Genomic DNA, 24166 nt, shown 5'->3' with positions numbered 1-24166 from the left:
TTAATGTTTGGCAGATTGACTTTCTGACTGAAGTTTGAGAGAAGCAATGGGCTCCTGCCATCAATAACTGAGTATTATTACTTCAGTGGCTTCACGTTGCATTTTATTGAAGTAACATTCTGCCCAAAATGATCTTTTAGTGCATTTGTATTAGCTAGGGTACGGAGTAAGGAGGTTTCAAAAAGTTGCTTTAAACTTTATGTTACCGATTGTCATTACTTGAGGGGACAGTCATCCTACGACCCCTACAACGAGCTACGCGTGAGGGGAATCATGGGACATCATCAACAAACCTTTCATAATTAAAAATGAATTGAAATGACCAAACTTGAGAGTGGAAATCTTTTTCGGGCATATCCGACCAAAAGATCTGAAAAGAAGAGTGTGAAACATAATGCAAAGCACTGAGAAGTTAACATTGGAATAGCCCTACATAAACTCCATTTGATCTGCACTATATAATTACACTTCCCTTTTAAATTTAACCAGACATCCGCTTTGCTTAAGGGGCACAGAAATCCAATTTCTTTGTGCTTTCGTGCTTGTCGGAAAGTTATGCAACCGCTTTTTTAGAATACCATTGCCTTTTCCTCCTTATGCTCTAAAATTATACTTAGCTACGGCTTTTTTTCATAAGTTTCCTGCATTTTACAGGGTCACTTCAAAAGCTGCGCTCTGTTCAAAGATCATTCTATTTCCGCGAAGAAACATGCAGGGGTTGGACGAATACAACGTAAAGGAATAACTGATTAAACTCCAGGTATGATATAACAACTGCAGACGAAATCTTGCAATTTACAAGGGAGACAAATCGTTAACCTTAAAGAGGAAAGTTAACTTAACCTGTACCAGACTTGAAATATTAGCACACCACCAACTAAGAAGTAAAAAACCGGATGTGGGGCTTGCCTGGGGCTTAACTGAAAGATAAGCGTTGCTAACCGGACAAAACTCATTAATGTGAACTGTAAGTCAATAAAAACCAACAATTCGTAGCACAACGAGGACACTCGAAACAGTGATTATTATGATCTTAAGAAAATCGAGGAACACTTAACTGAGCTCAATGGTCAATCAGCCTTCTGCCATGTCACGCATTTCCTTTTTCCATTTTAAAATGATTCAGCCATAACCAACTCATCATTTGCCAATATCAGTTTTCAGTTACGTGGTTTTCTCACTGTAGTGAAGCCATGAAGTGGCCATGGTCTTACGCTCCAGGAATCATATTACGTGTAGTGGAATCCTATCCATAAGCATTCACCTCTTTACACACGAACGCTTTTAAATAAAATCGTGATATTTACATGAATATGCTGTCGAAGAGGAAAAACTTATGGAAAAAGTGTACATTTTCGGCTTGAGGCATGCATGAGGTAAATCTGTATTAGGGATGACATTCGTACGCCCTCTTGTAGGTTGTTTGGGCGTCATGTAATCTGTGTTGGGCGAGGTGCCAACATGCAGGAGGTCATTGAAGCCAGCATAGACATGTCATCATTCAGTCAAGAGCAAATTAGCTCTTGAATTATTGGAAATTTGATTTGATCATTGTGTAAATTATTATTTTCCATTTACGGTGGTCTTCAATGGAGATTTGTCATGTAGAATTTTTGGATTTATAAGAGGATTTAGTTAAACTTGTCATAATGAATCTGTAATGGTTTATGTTGCTATGATTATGTTAAAGATACTCGTGTGGTGAGATTGTTGAGGGAGGAAATCTCATTTTTTCCTTCAGGGTCCTTTAGGATCTATTTTCACTAATACTTCAGAAGTGAGTCTGGCTTGAATGATTATTCACCTCAGTTGACATATAGTACTGTCATATATTCCCTTCCCTACGTAACGCCTGTAGTAGATGTGTAGAGCCACAGTTCAGTTCCATTATAAACTTCGATTTATAGCGTAACGATATGTGATAGTTTGCACTTTATAACTTCCCCGTCTAGTTTTATCTTCTTTGTAAAGAGTGTAGGGTGACTTATATTTCGATAACGTTCAGCAGGTTGAAGAATATATATTTTTGTCACTATGATACAATGGGTCGGTTAGACATAGTTTGATGCTACACTGGTTTGCAGATTTAATGAATGTAACCGAAGAAGTTACAATTCATAGACCCAACGTTTCGACACTCCTGTCTAGTGCCTTCATCAGGGTTTTAAGTTTAGTTTAGCCGTCGTATAACAAACCGTGTTTTAAGCCTTCTTCAATTTAGCCGAACTTTATCTAAGAATCAATTTTTTGTGAACAGTGTCAACAAGCCGAAATCTAAAAGTAGACGGACATCAATGAAATCAACCCTCTTATGGAGAATCACCGAGGCCTACTGCTTTCAGAAAACCGCGGTTTGGGTTAGATCTCGTTTAAATAAGCGGCCCTGTAACTTTGGTCAAGGAAGCATAATAACCAGCCTTCGTAGAGAAGTCATTGGGCAGTTTTTATACCTCGTTGATGATGTGTCGTCCTGTACTGTTCTTCGTGAATAAGCGGCTTTTTAGCTTGCCGATAAATGTTTACATCTGTGTTGAAAGTGAAGTCTACTGCGCCAGTCTCCCAAGTATTGTATTAAGAGTCAAAATTGAGCTTACCTCATAGAAAGTTTGATTTTCGAGCTCTATAATCACGGTTTGTAAACGTTACAATTTACATGTTGATTTACATCTTGACTGTACAATGTATTAAATAGACTGAAATGAAAAAATTGAAAAAGAAATAATCACCACATTAACTACAAAAAGAAAACTATCAACCCTGGTTAATTGTACCATATTTAAAAAGTTTTCATTAGATGAACGGTAAAATGTTCGTACTTCCGCGAGACAAAATGAAAAAGTTAAAAATACTACACGATTAGATCTCAAAGTTTTCCCTGTTTTGTCATTAGGGCGGAGTGATTGTCAGAACACTGAAGTTCTCTGTTTAGCACCTTGCCCGGCTTAGCGCTGATTTTAAAGAAAAAAAATACAATGAACGAGCGGCTTTCCCGTTTTTCTTGTGTGACTAATGAACTGAGAAAACGGCCGCTCCTATTTATGCATACTTGTCCCAGCTATCAATCCTCATTTTCATCAAAACCTCGATGTGCATCTAAGAAGCCATCCATAGGACATAAGATTAAATGTGAAGTGATAATATTGGTCAAAAACAGCAAAAAAACAACTAAAACAACAACACCAACAACAACGGCAATGTCTAATACTGGACAACATGAACGTAAACCAACAAGTCAGAGGTGCGAGTGCAAATAATGACCCATAGCTCGAATCCAGCTTCAGTTCTCATGGTTCTCATGGTAACATCAGAGCGGAAAATTCCTTCCTCGTTCATTAGAACTCTACCCCTGTTTTTGCTGCTCTTATTTTCTTGTGGTACAAGTGACACCAGAGGAGTGCGATAGTTGTGATGACCGCCCAGGTGCTAAGGACGCCTATGAACACACTCAAAGGTATCTTTGCCTCCCGGGATCGTGTTACCGCCTGTTTCGCTGGGGGGATCTCCTCTGTTGCGTTGGTTCCTAACGGCGGAAATATTTTCGTAGCAAGATTTCTTCAGTTTCTCCTAAAATACATTTATCTTTTAAAAGTTCTCTTCCTTTTTATTGCACTAGTGTGAAGACACCACAGCACTCTATAACTAACTGGTGTTGTAGAATTTGCCTTGTTAGTTGCGTTACGAATTGACTAAGTTTGTGATATTGCAGTAGTACCCGGAGCGCATTTTGGTAAACTCAAAACAACTTTAACACCAATTTTCCAGACATTTTGTTGATATAAACATTCGTTGTTTTACAAAGGTTCTACGTTTGCAACGTTTTGACAAACTATCGGTCAGGGAGTTGGAGAAATACTGAGAAATCAAGCATCAAGGTATGAAAAACTGAAGAAAGAAAGAAGGAAGGAAGCCACTGACATACCCCTTAATGGCGGAGATCCTGTACTCTCGTGATTTGCGAAGTCCTTTTCCTCAGGCTTCTCTGTCGTAACTGAAAAGACATCCGCAGGTCAGTGATACGAGTAACACTTTTAGAACCCACGTGCTCTCAAAGTCATACTAGCGATAAATAACAGAAAAGACAACTTGTGATCACTTAAGGATCATTGCGTTCAAGCTTATCCCTGTTTCATAGCATGAAGCGACTTAGAGAATTGTTGTTTCCCCTTAGACGGAATGCCTGTCCATCGCAAGGTTACCTTTCAGCCCTTCGTTAGGTTTTTTTGACAGTTTGTTTATACAACTGGGTGGAGAGGGGCGCTGTAAGAGTAAAGCTTCTTACCAGAGAAATAACAAATTCACAAAATTATGGCTCAAACCCAAACCTATTGATCCGTGTCTCAGACTCATATGGCACAAAAATGTACTTTGCGACCCTTCGATATGACAAAAAGGCAACAATTGCATTTCCTTTAAACTTAAAAGATTGAGGTCGAAATACAACGACACTGATCTTTTATAGATGCACGATATGAGTGACAATAAGTAATTGCTTGTGGGGTCGTTTTTGTAACAAAAGCAAGATTGCGAATAGCGTTCTAGGATAACTTTTATAAAGTATTATATAAAGCTTAGTCTTAAAGTAGTTTCCAAGTTGTAGTGGACTAATTCAGAATGGCTAAGGTAGAGAGAAATGGAGATGACGTTAAAGCTAAAAGCATCTAGGGTCATCTAGCTTGCAAGACAAACAGGCTGCGTCATTGTTTGGTTATAGACATAATCCTAGTGAATTATCCCATGGAAATCAGTGTTAAGTGCCCTCCTGACGAGCTAATTGGTTGAACAAATATTAAAAGTGATATCTTGACTTATTGTAAATGAATATTCCTTCCGTATGAGTTGTTCATCTTTGCCAAATCTGAAAAGGCTAACTACAGGCGGATATTGGAAAATCTCATCAACTACCCAACCTGCTGAGTTGCTCGAATACATCTCAGCGGAGTCCGCCATTTTCAACCTATTTATGCAGAGGAAGACTGCGGGAACTTTATTCATTTTAGAATGGGTTGTCCAGACTATCATGCAGGGCGAAAGGAAATCAGATTTTAGCGTAAATAGATTAAGAAAGATGGTAAATTTTTAGTTTAGTCGTTGAACAAAAATGGCAAAAGGTTTTTGTTTTAGCGCTTTACAGAGCATGTACTTATTTTAATCCACATAAATTTTTAAAAGTTTCTAGTACGGTTGATGATATTGTTGCTGTGTATAATGTATGGAACACACTCGATAGAAGTAGTTCCATTACTTTTCTTTGGCTCCTTATCATCTCCCTGCAGTGAATGACGCTCACATACTTTCTCACGATCATATTTTCATAAGACGACCATAGAAGTAGAAAAAAAAGCTTAAAATTCTTTATGATGTAAAAAGATGACCAGCTATGGATTCATTGTAACTAATTATTGATAGACATTTGCTTTAGAGTTTCATACCAAAAGGGAGATCAAAACATATTTCCAAAATGAAGGAAAAAAATTCCCAGTTAATGTTGTCTTATCTCAAATATGATTAACTCAGTGACCAACTTTTTATCATAACAGGAAACGGAAATAACATCCTTTGAATCTAAGCCGTCTCTTTCCGGCAAAAGAACCTGATTAGAGGGTTATGGCCTCAAGCCATCGTTACTACTTCATTTATTTCAATGATTTGTGTCCACAATCAATTAAACAATGTTTGCCTTATTATTCCGACAGATTGGCACTTTGCTCTTTGCTTTACTTCAAGCAATAACGGAGATAAAAGTCATTTCCATTAAACACCGTACATGTAGAGTGCAACTTCGCTCTCGTATTGCAAAACTTGAAACAATTCGATAAAACAGTGGGTTCGAGCCAGCTATTCGTAAATGATTCCAAAATATCACTCAAATGGCTGTGAGTTCAAATTAGCAGAATGTTCGAGTTAACCTGGTGCGATTTTGCGATGCTGTATCGTTTCTTCACATCCCATCATGTAATTGAACGATTTTACGTATACCATTTCGACAAAACACCGCAGAGTTCGTTTAGTCCTTAGCTTACCTTCAGATTCTTTTCTCCTGTCCTTTTCCTCGGTTAAAAACGCACTCATGTAGTCAGAACCAAGGTGATTGCTAACGTAACACGTATACAGGCCCAAATCGTTGGGTTGGACGTTCCAAATATTCACTTTCACGCCATACTTTCCTCCAACGTGAACCGTCTGATATTGCCGAGGGTTGACAAGGGTGTACGATCCGTTCTCAAAATCAAGCGAGTCGGGGAAAGTGCTTGGAATAGTGTTCCACCTAAGCCATCTAAAATCTGGTAGTGTTCCACTGATAAGAACGATGCAAGTCATTGAAGCGTTCTGTCCAAGCTCTGCGCTGGTGTTTCTAGGAAAGCCACACTTCAGAATAGGCTTGGTGCGAGATTTTTCTGTAAAAAGAGTAGAAGCTTGATCAATAAAAGATGGAAGTTATCTGCATTTCAGAACAAGCTTTCTTCAAGATTTTCTGCAAAAGTAATACAATGATAATTAAAACGACGAAATTTCTCTAATTTTCAGAATGCAAACTTGATGATAACCTGGCTTTTAATGGCGGAAGGCGTTTGGCGGAAAAGCGTTTCGTTCATTTAAAATCTCGTTATGCCCTCTAAGAATAAATAGACATTCTAAAACCCAAGATTGGAATGAAAGCAAACTATCCATGTGAAATTGTTTTGCGACGTAACATAACGATTTGGGTTTTCAGGCAGCTATGATCATAATCCTCGCTTCAGCTCTATATTCAGCGTTTTATCTTTGCTTCCAACACATCTTCATAGCAGTTTTTAAGAGTCTTTTTATGTCAGGAAATAGTTTAAGGTAGCACGTTCCCCAAAAATGTCTGCTTAGATTCTCTTTGCTGCTGTTACATTCGACATTTCTGTACAAAAACTAAAAATTTCGGTGATTGCGCACTTACTCATAATTTAGTCAGGAGGTGAAATTATTTATGCAGTTTTCTTTTGCAAATCTTAAGGTCTTTCACAATGTCAATTATAACTCATTACTCTGCTTATTACCTACAACTCGTAGGGTATAGGTATGATTGATGGAGCCATATGTGTTGGAAACTATACAAGTATATTTCCCAGAGTCTAATGGCACCAAGTCTTTAAGCTTCAGGTACCACATGTTTGTTTTGAGTCTCGGTTGTAATCTTCGATGAATGGATGGATCACCATCCTTTAGCCACTGGAATCTTAACGGACTTGAGCCACTGGCTTTGCATTTAAGTCGGACGCTGTGGCGTGCGGGCCATGCAATAAAAGTCTGTTGCATCCTGATGGAGTCCACAAATCTTGGAGACGCTAGCATGGAAGAACCAAAGTAAATCGGTAAAGACCTAGGAAGCAACTAGGTGCATTTCACCTCTGTGGAATGTTTCCACTAAAGAAAGCATTATAGGGTGCAGGGTACATCATCATCATCTTTTTTCAGCCAGTTGAGAAGTAATATATTTACAAATTCCACGGCATGGTGTGCGAGGACACCTCCATGAAGCCACCGAGCTCACAAGGGAAGCCCTTTCGATTGTCAATACGTTTGTAGTTTGGTTGTGGATGTGCCACATCAGATTCATTTTATTAAAAACTCCATAACTTTTTTTTTTTAATGCAGTAAAGGTAGTCGAACCGGTGATCGATATTGGGCGAGAATTGCAAATCTTATAACCGTGGAGTTATAAAATTAGTAAGATTAGTATGACGATGATGTGGTCGACAATAATTGGGTATTCTTGTGTTTTGTCATAACTGTGAATTTGAGTTCTTGTAGGAAACAAACTGAGAAACAACTTAGACGGGTGGTTATCATAATAAAACATTCAGCAAATTAGGCATTGCCTGATGACATAGGGTTTGTACGCTTGCTCACAAAGGGATTTGTTTAAAAGCCTTTTTAAGTCGCTTGTTTGTTCATCTCAGTTAGGATGCCTTTAACTGAAGATCCAAATAACTTCACGCAAATGAAGGGTTACTTGCTCTGTAACTTCCTAACTGCTTAGTTTGAGTCAATGGATGTAAGCATATCTTGTCGGAATTGAGGACACGTTAATGGTGCTAAATTAAAAAACGTGTTTACCAGAAGTATGGTGTGAAACCGAATGATTGTAGAGGTATATTTGGATACGTAAATCATTGCAATCTCACAAGGCCAAAGTCAATACCGTTATCTTGATAAGTTTTAAAAGTTTTCAGCGACTTTGGAGTTTTTTTCCTCCTTAACCATGGCCAATGACAATTGCGAGTAACTGCATCTATTGTGTATTCCGGCAACCTTGCTTTTCTAATGAATCTACCAAAGACCCCCAAACTCTGACCTCTTGGATTCACTGAGAGCTTTTTTCAATGACAAAAGATAACAGTACGAAATTGTTTTCATCAATATTTAAAGGGCCGGCTTATAATTTCACTTTTTTGGAGGGAACTAAAAGCTTACATCACCTTTCCTTAATTTTTTATAAGGAGTTTGCCTTCTAAGAATGGTGACAATAAAAATGTATTAACTAAGTACGATAATTGACAAACCAGACTTGAACGGAAAAAAAGAAGATTTATCGAACTTTTTTCGAGGAGTGGTTTATGTTGCTTTTAAGTTGACTAAGTGTAACAGAGCCTAGTTTCCTTACCTGATGAAGGTGACGATGTTGGTTGTCCTTTGTAAATCAAGCCATTGCTCCCTAAAGAGGAACAAGAAAAACGTGTTTTGTGCTTATTGTGAAAGAGAGCGGGGAGAAGAGAGTCTGTTTGTCTGATCGAACAGTGCTTGCTTCAAAATAGGTTACTTTTAAATAGGTAAATTTTGTGCGAAGATCAGCTGCGTTGAACTTTCACAAGATCTCTTGTGAAACATTTTTACATCAGAACGAATTGCAATAGGAACAAGCAGTCAGTGGATTGTTGACATCTTCGTGTTACAATAGATTTTTCGTAGGTACTCCAAACCCCCTTGAAGCACAGTGGTCTTGTTCGGTAGAAATGTCCCTATAAAAAAGTGTTGCACGACTCTCATACTGGCCAAAACAGAGAAAGCTCATTTAATGTAAACATCGTCGACGTAAATATTTCGTCAAAATAAGTTTTAGTAGCGGGCCTCTGGCCGTGCAAATTTGTAGTCAGAGTTGATCGTGAACATGAAAAACTTTCAATGAAACCACGAACAAACTAACAATTTCCTTTAGAATTTTTACCTGATGAAGACGATGACAGTGCATTACTGATCGAATGGTCGTTTTCTGAAGACCGAGGAAAGAAAGCCACGATTTATGAGTCATCTGAACGAGGAGATTTAAGACCAGTCAATCGGCTCATTTCTGTTCATTTGAACAACTCTTTCAGAGTTCGTGCGACTAAAGCCTCATTCGAAGAATGACTGCCATTATTTTACACGACAAAGGTCAACTCACTCTTCAGTAGGAGGTGAAAAATACTAGAATCATTCACATGATGCGACATACACTTCTAGAATTTCCCAGGCCGGAATGAAAGGTTACAACCCAGGCGGATGTACAACTGTCAGTGAGTGAATTTACCGATATGACCATTATTTAATGCAATAACAACTAAGTTCATGCTCTGTTTTTTGTCTAAGTCTTTCAATCCAGGATGACAGACTGCGCACTTTCTATGTTGTCTTTGACCCGTTATTAAAACGACGTTCAATTATAGGTGACGGAAAGACATAGGGAGTACACATTATTCTTGCTGTAATTGGGCGTTTAGCGCACGGTACAAAGGAACTATTGAAAAGGGACTAGAAATTAATGAACGTGTTTGAGTGTTTGGTTTGATAACACGCTCTCTTGTGTCGTGTCACATAAATACCTGGCCGAATTATGCATCGGTTGCTCAAACATTATTCCATTTGTGTAAAAATATGATTGCGATCATGTCATAGATAACCTTGCCAAACGAAAATGATTTCATCAAAGTTTTCTGAACTGCAAAGCTCGATTTATGTTCCGTCGGAGTCATCGTATCATGTGCCGATTCAGCTCCGGGTATCTTGGACAAAAATAAGTAATATTCAACGATCAAGGTCTAAAGAATGGTTACAGATTTTCCTGATGTAGATCCTTTAGAACTGACGCGCAGTTAAGCCCTGCGTCTCGCAGGAGAAGAGAATCACTCTCCAGTACATCTGATTTTGTTCCAAGAGGAAGAATAGAAACAAGAACAATGCATATTTTCATGCGGTGAGTTATTTCGAGAAACTAATTGGATGCAAGTGTTTCAAGTCTGAAACAACGCAAGATAAGGACACATTTTATCAGTGATAATGCAACATCTTGACGCTTAAAAGGTAGATCCTGACACCTTTTAAACGGTGTGCAGTTAAAATACAATCTACAAGGAAGCAGATCGCAGTTGTAGAAATGATTTATAGCCCATATATATTTTTTTAAGGACTTCATGTTTTGTCCTTTAGGTATCGAGAGAAACTGGCAGCAGAAGGTAAGGAGATCGGTGGCTATCTTTTTGGATGGTTACTTATTACCGCTTTATCTCTAAACAACCCTGAATTATTGGTATGGAATGTTACTACAGTTTGGTCTCGGCAGAGGGTTGTTTCAGGAAAAAATTAAATGTCTTTTTTTTATGTCGTAGAAGTAGAAATTATGACAATAATCAAACCTCCTCCTTCAGAACCTTCTAATTGCAGGATGACGAGTCGCGTGCTAACAGATTTTTAAATCTAACATGATTAATTTGATGTCATAGACGCATGAGAAATTGGGAATGATACCCTTCTTTACATGTTACCGAAACGAGGAACACGAGAATCCTTGACCTATGAGATGGATATTCACTTGTTGAAAGCCTCCGAGCGGGATGGTTGTTACGAACAGACCCTTCCGAGGGCATTGTTGTTAATCATGTTGATCGAACCATCATTTTTTTAGTCGAAGACAGACCTCATGGCATTAGATAGATAATGTTGACAGGAGAAGCAAAACTATCCGGGATAAAGTATCCTTTACGGAAATTGCGCGGCAAAAGATCTTTACAAATTGAGATAGGGGCAAGCACTTCACTTTGCATTGAAATGCGGACTGTTTCTCAACCAGCTGCTTGCATGCTTAAGAATACCCAAGATGTAAAACTGTGAAACAGGCTGTGGTCCTGCTTTAGAAGCTGTTATGTATTTTTATTGGGAAAAACTGGTCGTCCCTTGTCATATGTTCCCCTGCTGATTATCATGGACCATTGTTTTTGACGTTATTAATGTTGTTCTAGATCATTCGTTCATTCCCTAAACAGTAAATAAATGAGTTGTTTTTGTTGAACGCCATGAAACGTTATAGGAAGAACATTGTGTTTTACATTATCCTCTGTTTGAGAAACCTATTTGATGGTTTTCAAAATGCTCTTTTTTTTTAAGGTGATAATGGTCTTTGTTGGCCTTTGGAAGGCCTCGAAACACAGTCAATTGTTTTTGATGTACCTGCTGATTTGTCGGAAATGTGGAATGTTTTCTTCCTTAATGATGAAAATATTTTGACTGTAAAAGAACAGCATGCTCTTATCAGAAAAACGGTGAACAGAACAGACGATGGAAGCCAAATCATTGGTGTATACAGCATTGGTACTGATCTATCGCCCACGCCATCCGAACTGGGCTGATTCTAACACTGCAATTGCCAAAAAAAAGGTGTGCACGCCCGCAGTTCTTTCCACAGAACATTTATTTGTTCGTTTACGACACATTAAAAGTAATAGAAGTTTTTCACCCTTTGGCAGATGAATCGCTTGCACCTCCCTGGCGTAATATGGACGAAGATTAGGGACATCCGCGTCACACTGAGAATCATCGCCCGAGGGAGGGTGTCTAAATAATATTACTTGTTGGCTACTGTGATGCATTATCCAAAGAAACGTAATTCATTGGAATTTAAGTTATATCTTTCCTTCATACCTGCTTCATCCATTGCAATTTGCATTGCGAATGTCCATGCGGCGAAAATAACTCTCCAAACCTCCCTTTTCCTCATTTTCAACCTCTCACCTTGGCCGTAAATTAGCGGTGTATCTTTATCCCTCGTTGTGTAAGGCGTTTGTGTTTTAAGGGTGTTGTGCAGCTTGTTTGTATTAGAGTTGGCACGCTGTAGCCAGAAGTACGACCAGATATCGTGCGGTCTGGCGCCAGATGGCGGATCCTTAATGTTTTATCAGGAAGGAAGTTATCTTTGTTAGAAGCTCATTCCTTGGTGCTGGGATGGTTTAGATCTCTCAACTTACTTGCGTTTGACAAGGCTTTTCTATTTTAGATGCTCAAACAGCTTACATAAAGGTTGTGGGACACCAGAGATGACTCCTCGGTTGCGTCCGTCCTACGTATTGGCGTGATCTGAACAACCTGCAGGTTAAATACCATCGGTCATATATACAAACCAAGGCTTCAAGGGATCGACCACTTGTAGTCGTAAACAACAAAGTCATGTTTCTATTTTAGCCGTCTGCTTACCGTCTTGGTTAATTTCAAAAGTCTGTTATCTTGCCCAAATGGGTTAATTCTGACATAGATGATATCAGTCACAGTGCACGACCGAGAAATCGGCTTTCAGTTTTACACCTGATTTTCTTGAAAAACGTTGAAAGTATTTTGTAATGGATCGCGTACTTGGGAACCTGCTGGGCCAGTACATCACAGCCTTTAGCTCGGCTTGTAAGCGTTTTATGCGTTCATAACCACCAGTTCAAGTAAACGGCTGGTTTTGATATCTGCTGATATCACAGCGTTCTGTCCCGATTCAGAACGGCTCAGTAAACTTAAGCTTGTCGTGTACGCGATTGATAAAGGTAACAGTGCAATCAGATCAGCTTAATTATCGACGGGAAGAGATTACGTTGTCGTAATGAAAGCAGGCGGGTACACTCAAGTGGAAAAGCTCTCTAATGGATTTTATTGTCAACGAGAAACGGAAGAAATTCAGTTTAGTGACAAGAACCTGGCGCACAACTTATCTTACTCCCTGGCCTTCCTCATCAAACTAATGAATTGAATAAATCAGGAAAAGGAAAGGCTATGAGACTGTCCTAAATATTTCTGTTCATCCTCATACGTTGTGAGCGGGAGTCTTAAGTGTGTGATGGCAGGGATACGATTCTCAAAGTCTCAAAGTACGATTCTCATTTCGGGCATTAACAATAAAGAAGACTTAGACGTTCGAACAAAGAGAGCAAAGTTTACACGAATGAAATTTAGTCTTAATCTTCTCTATTTTTACCCTCAGGCACTCTTGATTTCTGTGTTTCCTTTCAGTCTTTCTGCAAATGTTAACCTTAAATTAGACGTTTTTTGATCCTAATGGCTGGTCTGTAAAAAAAAAAAACACTAGTGACACTTTCTGCCACGTTCTTTTTTTTGTTTTGTTTTGTGTTGTTGATTTTTTTTATCTTAGTAGACCTTGGATTACTTTTTTTATGTAACAGTAAGGATATGAAGATGAAACGAAACGGGTTGGATTTCAAATTTCACGTACTTTTTAGAGATGATTTCGGACCACCAAGTGATTTTCTTTGCAATTGATGGCACTCAATTGTGCCAATTAAGGTATTGATCAGTGTGAAGCAGTTTTAGGATAACAGAATATTGCTTTCATTTCCTGTGGAAAATTTTCACTCCTAACAAACGGTCTATTGTTTGCTTTTACAGATTGGTAGTTCTGGGCTTACTCTGGCCTATAATTTTTTCTTCTTGAGAAATCTCAGCGGAGAAACCGATCTCTCCTGAAGCGTTTGTTAGTGTTCTGAGGTGAGACTGAGCAAAACTTGTGCCTGAAGATAAGACAATTGATATATTTTAAGCTCTTGTAAATCTAAAACGGCTGGAAGTTAAAAATGGAATCAAAGCTGATAGCTGACTCATTGTCGTTGCGAAATATGAACTTGATTTAAGAGTGTTTAGAGGCAACTTACTTCTAAAGAGATTTCATCTTCCTCATAATCTTCCTTTCGGGATTTGATCTCGGATGAGATTGAAAGCGAGGGCTTTCTCGTGCTGTTCATTTGATTGGGTGCAGTGCGGGCGTACTTTAAACCCACAATCGGATAATTAAATTTTTGAAGGAAAGAAGTCCGTTCTACTTTTCTTTCTTTCTTTTTTTCTTTATTTTTTTGCGTAGCATCACCGGCAATCGCGAGGCTTACGTCACTCCCCCTTCGCGTTCGTTTCGCATTCGCCTCGGCCCGTCTGAATTTCGCCTTTTATGCAGGCTACTCTTCTATATGCTACGAAATTGCCATCCAGGCCGAAGCAGGAAAAGTAATATAGTATTTCAACAAGTTTTTCGACAGCGCATTCCGGCCAAGAGAATATGATACACCGTGAATAAAGTTGTCAACGCTTGAGCACTGTCCAAAACCAAGCACGAGTTGAGGTGATAGTAAATCGCCTTATTGTTCATTCTACAACTACTTAAATATACGCCGACCTAATTTTATTTTTGTTTCCCTGAAATCCAGGATAAGGTTTCAGGAAGTCCACAAAAACAATCGAATTTGAATGTAAACATTTAAATTCTTTTAATGGATTACAGACTTACGCTCTTCAATAATCACAAGGATTTCCTGCTCAAATCGACACAAAACTACAAGATACACACTTGTTAAGCTAATTAAAAAACCACAGTTCTTTCTTAGCTAAGCTGCTTTGAAGCTGGCTTATTTAGCTCTATTAGGCGGAAAGTCACCACAGTCAACGTAAGCTCCATAGAGCTTAAGATTAGAGAAAATGGTTTAAACTTTTGGATGCCGAAGTTAATGTACGTTAGATAGAAATTCCCCTTTTTAATTACTTGATAGAAAACGGCTGCTTCAGGAAATGACATGCAGGCGGTAGACTTTGAAGTTTTTTCGAGAAATAACTTCTCTCACTGGGTTTTTTTGGATAAACTCATATTTCAAGAATTATATTGCCAGACGAAAAAGCCGCACGTTATACTTCTTTTACACGTAAATTTATATCACTGAGATTCCAAACATATCCAAAAACATTCGTTGTATGTTCTTGTGCACATGATTTTTCGCAATTTCTTTTTTTAAGCTGGTTGAAGTCAAATTCCATCGCCTGAATCTCTATTTTTAGTAGAGAAGATTCATAGTTGAACCTCTTACAATTCTTAATTAAAATTGGCCAAAGAACTCTCGACCATTGAACCTTAATTTTTAAATTACATCTAGTGTAATTTAATTGTGATCCCAAACACGTTCAACAAGGACTCCCGCTGAAACGACACAAAAGGAAATTGCTAATTTATTTATCTTAGCTTTCTCAAGTGATTTAAGTAGGAGAATTCGCTGGGTTTGCAGCTCCAGTTGATTAATCGTGTTTTTCAAGTTTTATAATTCATAATACAATTCACTAAAATTATTTACGTATAAAAATAGCAAAGCCGTTGTATTTGAGTTCCTATTCTATCTCAATGACCAAAGGAAACTTTTAGAATAATAATGTACGCACAGCCCAAACTTAGCTTTGTCCTTTCAGCGTATTTGTTACCTCAAGGGACGAAAAAATGGAATCAGGTCAAGTTGGGTTGAAGAAAGCGGCTCTTCCCACAACAACCGCTTCCGTCGTTTCTTCATGGATAAGAGTGGGTCCTCCTGCATAACTAATCAAATTACGCATTGACCAATAGTCTGTCAAACCCCCTCGATACCACGAGGACTGAGTCTTCGCTGAAGTGGGAATTTTGCGGCTTTGAAAGAGTGTTACGGCCATTGTTTTCTCAATTAAGCAACCACAAAATCTGTTGCTTTTGATGCATCATTCCGGCCTAGACTTTGAGTATTTTATATCTTTTTTTAATCTTGAAACACGCGTCGTGGTATCATTTACCATCGATGGTACCTTTTTTGGTTATGGGGGAGCAAACACACATACCATTGATTACCTGCTGTAGAATTGTGCACTTTTTAACCAGCTCGCCAAACAGAAAGGTAACCAGGTTGTCGTTAATGGTCGTCCTTTTAGATTTTTAACATGCACCTGGACAGTAAGGATATTATACACTCAATGTATTGTCCCGAGGGAAACAGTTAGTTTTGTTTTCCCTGGAGTCCTAATGTTTCCCTAGACGAAGTCGAGAGAAACTAACTAGTTTACCGTGGGACCATACATTAAGTGCTTTGTTACATATTTAGACTTTCCCTTAAACAATCATGTGCTGTTGTATTCGGCGCGCGGGCAACTGCGCAATTGTATCCTTGTCGGGATAAATTTGAATTTGATCAAGGGTACGTGAACAAAAATCAACCATTCACAGTGCTCGTCTTGTTGAGTGAAAGTCTAGGTATATAACAAGAACATATGTACCTACTCTACAAGCTAAGGACTTTTTGAGCATGGTTTACCACTGAGCATCAATGTTTTGATCATTTAGTGCATTTTTCGTTGCCCATACCAAACGGACCTTTTTTGCTATAGAGAAGCATACCACACTTTGCACAGTATGAGTCAATAAATATTTCGTCACGACCCGACTGAAAATAGTTTTAGAAGGCTACCTTTAAAATAGTCGCACAACTCATTTTTCATCATATTAAAGTTTGAGGTTGAGTTTTAAATCACCAAAACACGGAATTCACTTTGGTTTACTAAGCTGAACTAGTAATCAAACCATTTGAGAGAGATTTGCAACGTTAAACTACTCGGAACATGTACTTTGGTCTGCAACGATCATCTGAACGTAAATTCATGGATTTGCTTGTTCTTCTAACTCCGAGTGCGATAAACTCAGCTAGTAAACTCAAATTTGATAAGAGCTGATAAATCTATGCGTCAATGCAAACGAACCTCTGGAACAGCAGTTTCATAAATTTTCACTAAAAGCAATCGCAAGACTCACCAGCGTCCTTATATCTGGGTAGAAATCCGCAAACTGACGAAATCTGTCGCTGGTCTTAGCTAGGATATGTCAATGGCAGCTTTTCCTTACACCAGTCGTCTTGTGAAACGTGGTCGAGTTAGATCGTACATTTAAGCTTAAAAGATTTGTCAGCAGATACACAAGCGTAAATAAGTAATTTTTCACAGATATTTAGCTTGAAAACGGAAACGTAGCACTGAAGATTACGGGCAATCACGTACTAACACATGCAAGATCCACTGAACATTTGAGCATGAGAACAACACTCTGCTTTCGTAGCGAATAAAATAAACTATGCATCTTGGAGCGTTTAGCGAATATTTCAAGGCGTTTTAATAAATTATTGATGGCTTATTGTTTTGCGTGATTCGTGTGCTTGTAGCAGTAATTATCACCCCACTGGTGGTAGCTAAGCAGGATATGTGTTAAGATTTCCGCTAATCATCAGAAGCAGCTCCCAGTTAAATATACAAAATGTTTGTAATGGAGATTACGTCTGCTCTCATTCCTATGTACAAGAGAAGTCTTGCAAATTATCATTATTTTTTTTTTTAATCGTTTGGTACGAATCTATAAGAATATTGTTATGGTTTCTAGCGTCTATGCAAGTTAGGACCCTAGAAAGGACTTTTTACCACCATTATCATGCCATATTCTCAACTTCGAAAAATCTTCATTTTCATTGGTTTCTCCGGCTAAAAAAAAGCCTTGCAAATTTGCAGGGCGCGCGATTTGTGTCTTGTTCAGTGTTCAGCTATTCTTTTGTGGTCGATATGTTCTTCACTATTCTAAGGTTCAAAATTCAAACGGGTCTTGTTCAGGAGTGGAGTTCATGAAGGCACGCTGAGCTTAGATTAACTTTTAGCAAGTCCATAGTGTGACTCGTTATTCTCACTTTGGTAAAAGAATGACGAAAAACGAAACGGTCGCGAGAATCCAAAATATGATAGGTACTGGTAGGAATATTTTTGCCTGATTTTATCGATAGAGTTCTGCACAATCAACCTTTTTTGCGGCAAAATGCTTTCATTTTCATGTCGTAGAGGTTTAGTAGCAATAACATGCTTTATAAATATTTATCGTAAGAAAAACATAAAAGAAGGCTTACGCTTATCCAGGGGCTGTCTTATGTTCTCAGCAGCCCATCACCTCAGGCTCCGAACCGTCTCCTCTTCGGTGTTTTTGTTTCTGGTAGATGGGCTTAATCTCGTCCGAACATTCAAGTACCTCTTGGCCTTATGTTCAGTATGACTGGGTTCTGACGTTTTTTGTTATCCTCCGGGAGGGAACTTGGCCACGCCTCCTTGCCCCTTGCAAAATACAAATTCAATTGCGTCTCCTTATATCAATACATCTATATTCATTAAATTTTCAAACATAACAACTATTTTTACTAGGATAGTATGTTTAGTTTAGCTTTCATGAAAACAACCTTTGAGACTTTGAGGAAACCAACTCAGTGTACTCCTAGATCTATCCTTTGATCTTAAAATAAGGGGGCACAGAACCTTTCTTAACATGCCGTGTATAAGATTTAAGGAGACCGTTCTAGACTCGGTATCGCCAACATCACAAATCGAAAGGTCTCTGAATGAGCCACATGCCTGAGATTTTGACAGCAAAAGGAATTATACTACGATACACATGTCTACATAGCATCCTGTGTTTTGATAGCATACTGCATTGCAACACCAGGCACTGGTTTTGCGAGAGAAATAGGCGGGAATTTTGTCAGAGTCACCATTTTACTCCTATCCTAGCGATGCAAACGTCGAAAATATTGGCTTTAATAGATAATTTTAATGTTTGCGTTTTAAAATTTCGAACATATCAGAAGTCCTTGCGCAGAGACTTACGTAACTTACATGGCCCAGGAAACAAAAAAATCTGTCCTCCTATTATCAACGCCAGCGACTGAAGGGTATTGCGAGACTTCCCAATTACGGCTAACCGCTATCTTAAATAAGCCCTTCAGCGATGTTGCTTCGTTCATAATAGGCAAAGCACAAATCATAAATAATTCTTGCCACACAAGGCGTAATTATTTACTGTGATTACAAGCGTCGAGATTCCTTATCCTATCCGCAAATGGGTTTTGTTTTTGTCTTTTTTTTTTAAAGAACGAACCGTAAACCGTTTAGCAAAGCTTACCTGACCTGAACTTTATACTCTGACGGTTGCCCAGCTTTACAGATCACGGTTAGCTTAAGTTGATATTTAGGCCTCATCTTTCAGCCGAAGACTGTTTGGCCTTTTTCCATACTTAGACACTGACATACAAGATAAAAAAAAAAAAACATCACCTCTAACACCCTCCTCTATAATTGTTCTAAGTCAAACAATCACTCTTTCATCATGTTTGCATCAAATGATCCTTTTTGGTATGCCATTAAATTGAATTGTTGCTGCAATATAACTGGTCCTCAGAAGAATTAACGGTTCAAATGTCGTAAGTGTTACCACTACATGTTATAAAAGGTTACAATTAGTTGGGTAATGTTTAAGGTGTTTTTAACTTAAATAAACACCAAATAGAATGCTACGTTTGTGAAAAAAAGTAAGGATTATTTCCCAGCTTCGTGAATCTCAAATCTGTCTGGCTTTTAGAACCGAGATAAACTTGAGAAAGCTGGGAAGAGGTTTTCTGAGTTGACAAAATGCGTACGCTCTGTCTTCTCGAATTTAACCTATCCATTGGCTTCTCAGCGTTTTCTTTTTCGAGAATTTTCTTTTTTTCGATATGTCACGCAATCCTAGCCACTAAAGGAAATGGTACCTGCCCCACACCCAATTATGGAAATCTTGGCATCCAAGGATTCTAGAGGACCATTTTGTGGTTATCTCCCCTTCATAACTTCCGCTGATATCTACGACATATCCATGTGGAAGTTCCTGCCTCGCTAAAATATTGTTTTTCTTAATCACTATATTTCATATTCTTTTTGTTTATAAAATCCCAAGCTGATTTTAGGCCGGATTGATTTTAAACCACATGGCACCATCAAACAGATCTAGGTAACAGGTGCATTACGAAAAGGACTGAGAAACGCACGTTGGCGTGTGAAGTGAATCGGGAAGGATAAGATGGGATTTTTACCAGACGATCCATTCTCACACGTTTTTGATCTTGGTTACTCAGTATATAATGATATTTTTTTTAAAGATGAAGGAAAATATTCAAAATGTACTCAAATTCATTGAAATTATCTTTCTTTAAATTAAGGTTAGCACAGACGCAACGTGGTAAGCTTTATATCACTCAAATGAGTCTAAGCTGATCAGGATGGGATGCGATTGCAAAGGAGTTTCCGAGACACACTTAGAATACTTTTTATGCACGTGAATTTTGTTTTTCCATACCTCTCAAAAAACGTTTTTAAAAAGCTGAATATTTTGTTGGTCAATGGCTCTTGATTGATTCAAGTTTATTTGAACCGGCCGAAGGCTATAAAGGACTTTGCCTTTGTTGTCTTGCTATCTTTCAAACTTATTGCACTGGACGAGAGCCAGATGTAAATGAATTAAAGCAGTGACAGAAGATAGCTTCTAAATAATTTCCATTTTTCACCAGATTATTCCTCTCTTATTATTAGTGATAAGAAAGCCGACATAACCGCGAGGGAGAATTCGAAGAGAGATTCAAGGTTTACTGTAATTACCTAAATGCTTATCCTGGTCTTAGTGCAGCTTCGGGTCACGCTAACTCCCACACTCCCCGGCCCGGGTGAACAACCTCTACACTCGTTGCGCATTCTTTTTTTTTTTTTTTTTTTTTTTTATCCAAGAGGAAAGATTTAGGATAGACTAGCTCAGCTCAAAGAAAATGGATACGACCAAAGACTAACGAATTCTTATATTACCATTGAGATCGCAATTTATTATCTAATTGCATGAAGTAGAGTACAAATAACGCGCCAACAGAGTATAAGTATCCTTCGATATTGTACAGTAGGTTATTTTGTATTGTGAAAAAACCTGTTTGACCAGTCAGCTGCGCACCTTACTCTTATCCATCCGCTTTGCTTTTCCCACCTTGCGAGAAATGAGCAGAAACACAAGTCAGGAAAAAAAAAACCAGGGGGATAATAATTAATTTATTACACGATTTGGTGTATAGTATTGCTTAGTATTTTTACACATTGTTTGTATTTTGAAAATACGGCACAACTCGCAAAAACTGAGCTCAGCGATACTACACACCAAAAAGTCTAATAAGATATATGTACTAAAACAACATAGCAATTTTATCTCCAATGGCCCTAACTTTCACCCCCTTCGCCCCCATATTATGGCGCCCCCCTTTCCCCCCTATATATGGTCGCACCCCCTCCCCCCTTTATAATGTCGCTCCTTGTCTCTTCCTTCTACTTTCCTGTAATGGTGGAAGGTAGGTATAGTAGTCAAGTGCCGTTTGCTAGAAATTTACTTCAGTTTTTCTCCTTAGAAGTGACGACGTGAATTTTACGTGTCCAATTATGTTGCCGCAGATTAGTAAGTAGTTAAACTGAATTACGTGATGAACGTAATACGTCATTAAATGTTGAATGTCATCAACCCTCTTCCTCATTCCGGTTTCACCGAGCACTTTCTTTGCAGCCTGGGTCTCTTATGAGTGCTTTGAAGACATATTTCGGCACCCAATATTTTGCCAAGGCGGCGAGATTTATTTTTAATAAGACTTCTCAAACAATTGTTCATAAGGTGATCATCCAACCAAGACACGCCAATTTCGTGACGTGCATGTGGTTTAAAACCTTGGTGAAAGACTGGAATGAAGCGCTATCCATGAGTTTCACATAATATCAAACTTTTGATAAAGCATCAAACTCTAGTGAACTCATTTCTTAATTTGAACATTAATAACACGTATTTGAATACTTAAAACAAAGACACCAACATGAACAAACAACCTTTATTAACACCCTCTCTAATAACAAGTAATAAGACATTTTCTAAAGAAAACATCATCAACTTCGTCGTTCACTTGTTTATGTTCATATTTATTTTACAGTTCACAAAGTAAGCAGAGGCCATAAACTGATCACAAGAACTCTTCAAATTACCAATTTCAACATGGCCTCTTCGGTCATCGGCTGATTTCAGCTGCCGAAAACGTGATAAATCGCAGAAGAGAGTGAAGAATTCAAAATGAAACCTTGAATTTATAATTATTTACAGCATTGTGATAACATTGCTCACACCCTTTCTGTAAAAACACAAATCACCATAACAATACAATTTTTTGTAACAACAAATTTGCCGACAACGTGAAAAATTCGTGAATATTTCCATTATCTTTTATTCCTGAGGCGCGATTGAGAAGTTAGTCGGGTTTTATCAGGATTTCCAGGGTTTCCTCGTGTTTGAACACCCTGATGAAACCCTTCCACTCGTTTTGAAATAGTACATGAAGGAACTCGGACTTGTGTTCTGATTTCCGGATTTACGCAATCTACTCATACAATTTGTAAAAGGTACGTAAGAAGCAAGTAGGTTCTCGACTTTTCATTATCTTCTCTAGTTACGACTACGTCAAAGCAAGTGTCCTGCAGAGAGGGACTTTATGCAAAAAGAGTCTCGCCTGTTCAAGCGAAGTCATAATTCTTATCAGCATTTTTGGTCACGTGATTCAGGAATCGCGACGTTGTTGAAGGAAATGTTCCAGTCAAAGAGGAGGGGAAATAGGGCAACAAGCATCCTACTTGCATTTGGGGGCATGCAAGTTTGTTTGATTATTGCAGTCGACCTCTTGTTACAAAAAACGCGCACGTACTCCAACCCTTGCGCAAACTTAAATCGATTTCCCCTGAATTTGCGTAACGTGAAACTTTACTTAAGGGGATTTTGGTTGAAATTAGTGCGGGTGTTTGAACCTCCCACTGGTATTACCTTGAGGCCTGGGTGAGGCGCAACCGATTCCGGCCGCCAATCCATCGCACATTATTCTAGTTTAGTTGAGAAGCTGTGCTTATGAAATTAAGAATGAATTAGTTGTGGTACTAGTAAATTTTTGTTTTGAGCCAACGAAAATAACAAAAAGAGGGCTACGAATAAGAACACGGAGTAATAGTCTAACATGACACTTAAGCAGTGAATTATAGTAAATGGCTCCTAGGACAGACTTAGGACGAAAGAAGAGGTTGCCGGGGAAAAAAGCTTCCTACTTGCATTTGGGGGCATGCAAGGTTGTTTAATTGTTACAGTCGACTTCTTGTTACTAAAAACGCGCATATACTCCAACCCTTGCGCAAACTGAAACCAAAATCGATTTTCCCTGAATTTGGATAATGTACAACTTTACTTAAGTGGATTTTTGGTCGAAATTAGCGCGGGTGTTTGAACCTCCCGCAAACTTGAAGCATTTTCCGTTCTCCTGCAAGACACTTTTAAAATGATTCTACCGCCCTCGATAATTGGAACCATATTAGTCAATGCGAGACCGATCGACACAAACTTTCTCTTTAAATCAACTTTGAATGGGAGTCAGGAATTTCTTCAAGTTCCTTTTTCATTTGTGTTCATTGTTTAGCGGGGCTAAAAATGTGAACTGTTCTGAAACAATCTTATTATTTGCAATTAGTGTGTCAAAAATTCGAATAATAATTCAATTATCGCTAAGAATAGACAGAATATGATTAATGGGATACTCCTGAATGTAGAGAACCACTAATCGCTTACTAGACTAGTTCCTCACTAATGATGCAGTTTGAGCCGACTGTGATGTTGACCTCATATTGATTTAGAAAGCCATCATTCGAGAACCAATCGAGTACTTGAAAATGTTTGAAAACCTTTCGATACTTTGTAACAGACAAGAAACACGATGCTCCTAAGGCATACATTATTCGCGTTCTGTTTCATAGGCGTAGTCAGGATTTTAAAACACCTCAAGCTATGACGCGACATGTTTGGTTTTGGAAGCATGGCAAGGTTTGCCTTGCTTGTTTTTCTATTAAGTGCGAGTCTTACGTACCGTAGCGTCCCTCAAGCCCCAGATGGCCTGTTGCGTTGAGCATTTCCAATACGCTGAAATAAGTTTCCCTGATACGAAGGGACGCTCGTCGCTAAAAACGGACGCTCTCAGATGCCAATCAGAATTTACCTTTTCCCGCGTTCAGTAACCATGATGCATTGCACCTTTTTTTAATGGGCATCTTCAATGCCTGTATTTATCTAAGCCAAGTTAATACCTAACCAAATGTATGGAGAGCACCAAGGAGATTATACATGCTGGTGTTAAGGTGTAAACGGTCAGTTGTTTTATAGTGGACTCTTGTCGAGCATTTGTTGATG

The 24166-nt window shown here is 38.5% G+C and overlaps 1 protein-coding gene across 5 annotated transcripts; it reads right to left on the bottom strand.

The window, feature by feature from the left end:
• Nucleotides 1-2605: 2605 nt before the first annotated feature.
• On the bottom strand, nucleotides 2606-17108 carry LOC131784056 (fibroblast growth factor receptor-like 1). Of its 5 annotated transcripts, XM_066160239.1 has the most exons (8): nucleotides 16853-17108; nucleotides 12243-12360; nucleotides 11920-12160; nucleotides 8633-8683; nucleotides 7026-7313; nucleotides 6021-6395; nucleotides 3920-3988; nucleotides 2606-3520 (listed from the first exon to the last, which is right to left on the bottom strand). In XM_066160239.1, the coding sequence occupies exons 3-8, from the start codon at nucleotides 11993-11995 to the stop codon at nucleotides 3333-3335; spliced, it is 1047 nt and encodes a 348-aa protein (XP_066016336.1). In that variant the 5' UTR covers nucleotides 11996-12160; nucleotides 12243-12360; nucleotides 16853-17108; the 3' UTR covers nucleotides 2606-3332. The 5 variants fall into 5 exon arrangements, with proteins under 5 accessions (XP_066016336.1, XP_058956824.1, XP_066016335.1 ...); XM_059100841.2 differs by having other exon boundaries at nucleotides 11920-12360; XM_066160238.1 differs by lacking the exon at nucleotides 16853-17108 and adding an exon at nucleotides 12469-12618 and having other exon boundaries at nucleotides 11920-12360.
• Between the last annotated feature and the right edge of the window lie 7058 nt (nucleotides 17109-24166).

Source organism: Pocillopora verrucosa, chromosome 1, assembly GCF_036669915.1.
Source record: "Pocillopora verrucosa isolate sample1 chromosome 1, ASM3666991v2, whole genome shotgun sequence".
NCBI lineage: Eukaryota > Metazoa > Cnidaria > Anthozoa > Scleractinia > Pocilloporidae > Pocillopora > Pocillopora verrucosa.
This window is presented reverse-complemented; position numbering and strand designations above follow the sequence as displayed.

What these genes read in the sequence shown, in the direction of transcription:
- LOC131784056 (XM_059100841.2), bottom strand. Translation starts at nt 11,995, where the DNA reads ATGAGGAAAAGGGAGGTTTGGAGAGTTATTTTCGCCGCATGGACATTC. An exon ending in AATTGCAATGGATGAAGCAG is followed by an intron (nt 8,684 to 11,919) that starts GTATGAAGGAAA and finishes GTTCCTCTTTAG; the next exon opens with GGAGCAATGGCTTGATTTAC. An exon ending in AACATCGTCACCTTCATCAG is followed by an intron (nt 7,314 to 8,632) that starts GTAAGGAAACTA and finishes CTTCCATGCTAG; the next exon opens with CGTCTCCAAGATTTGTGGAC.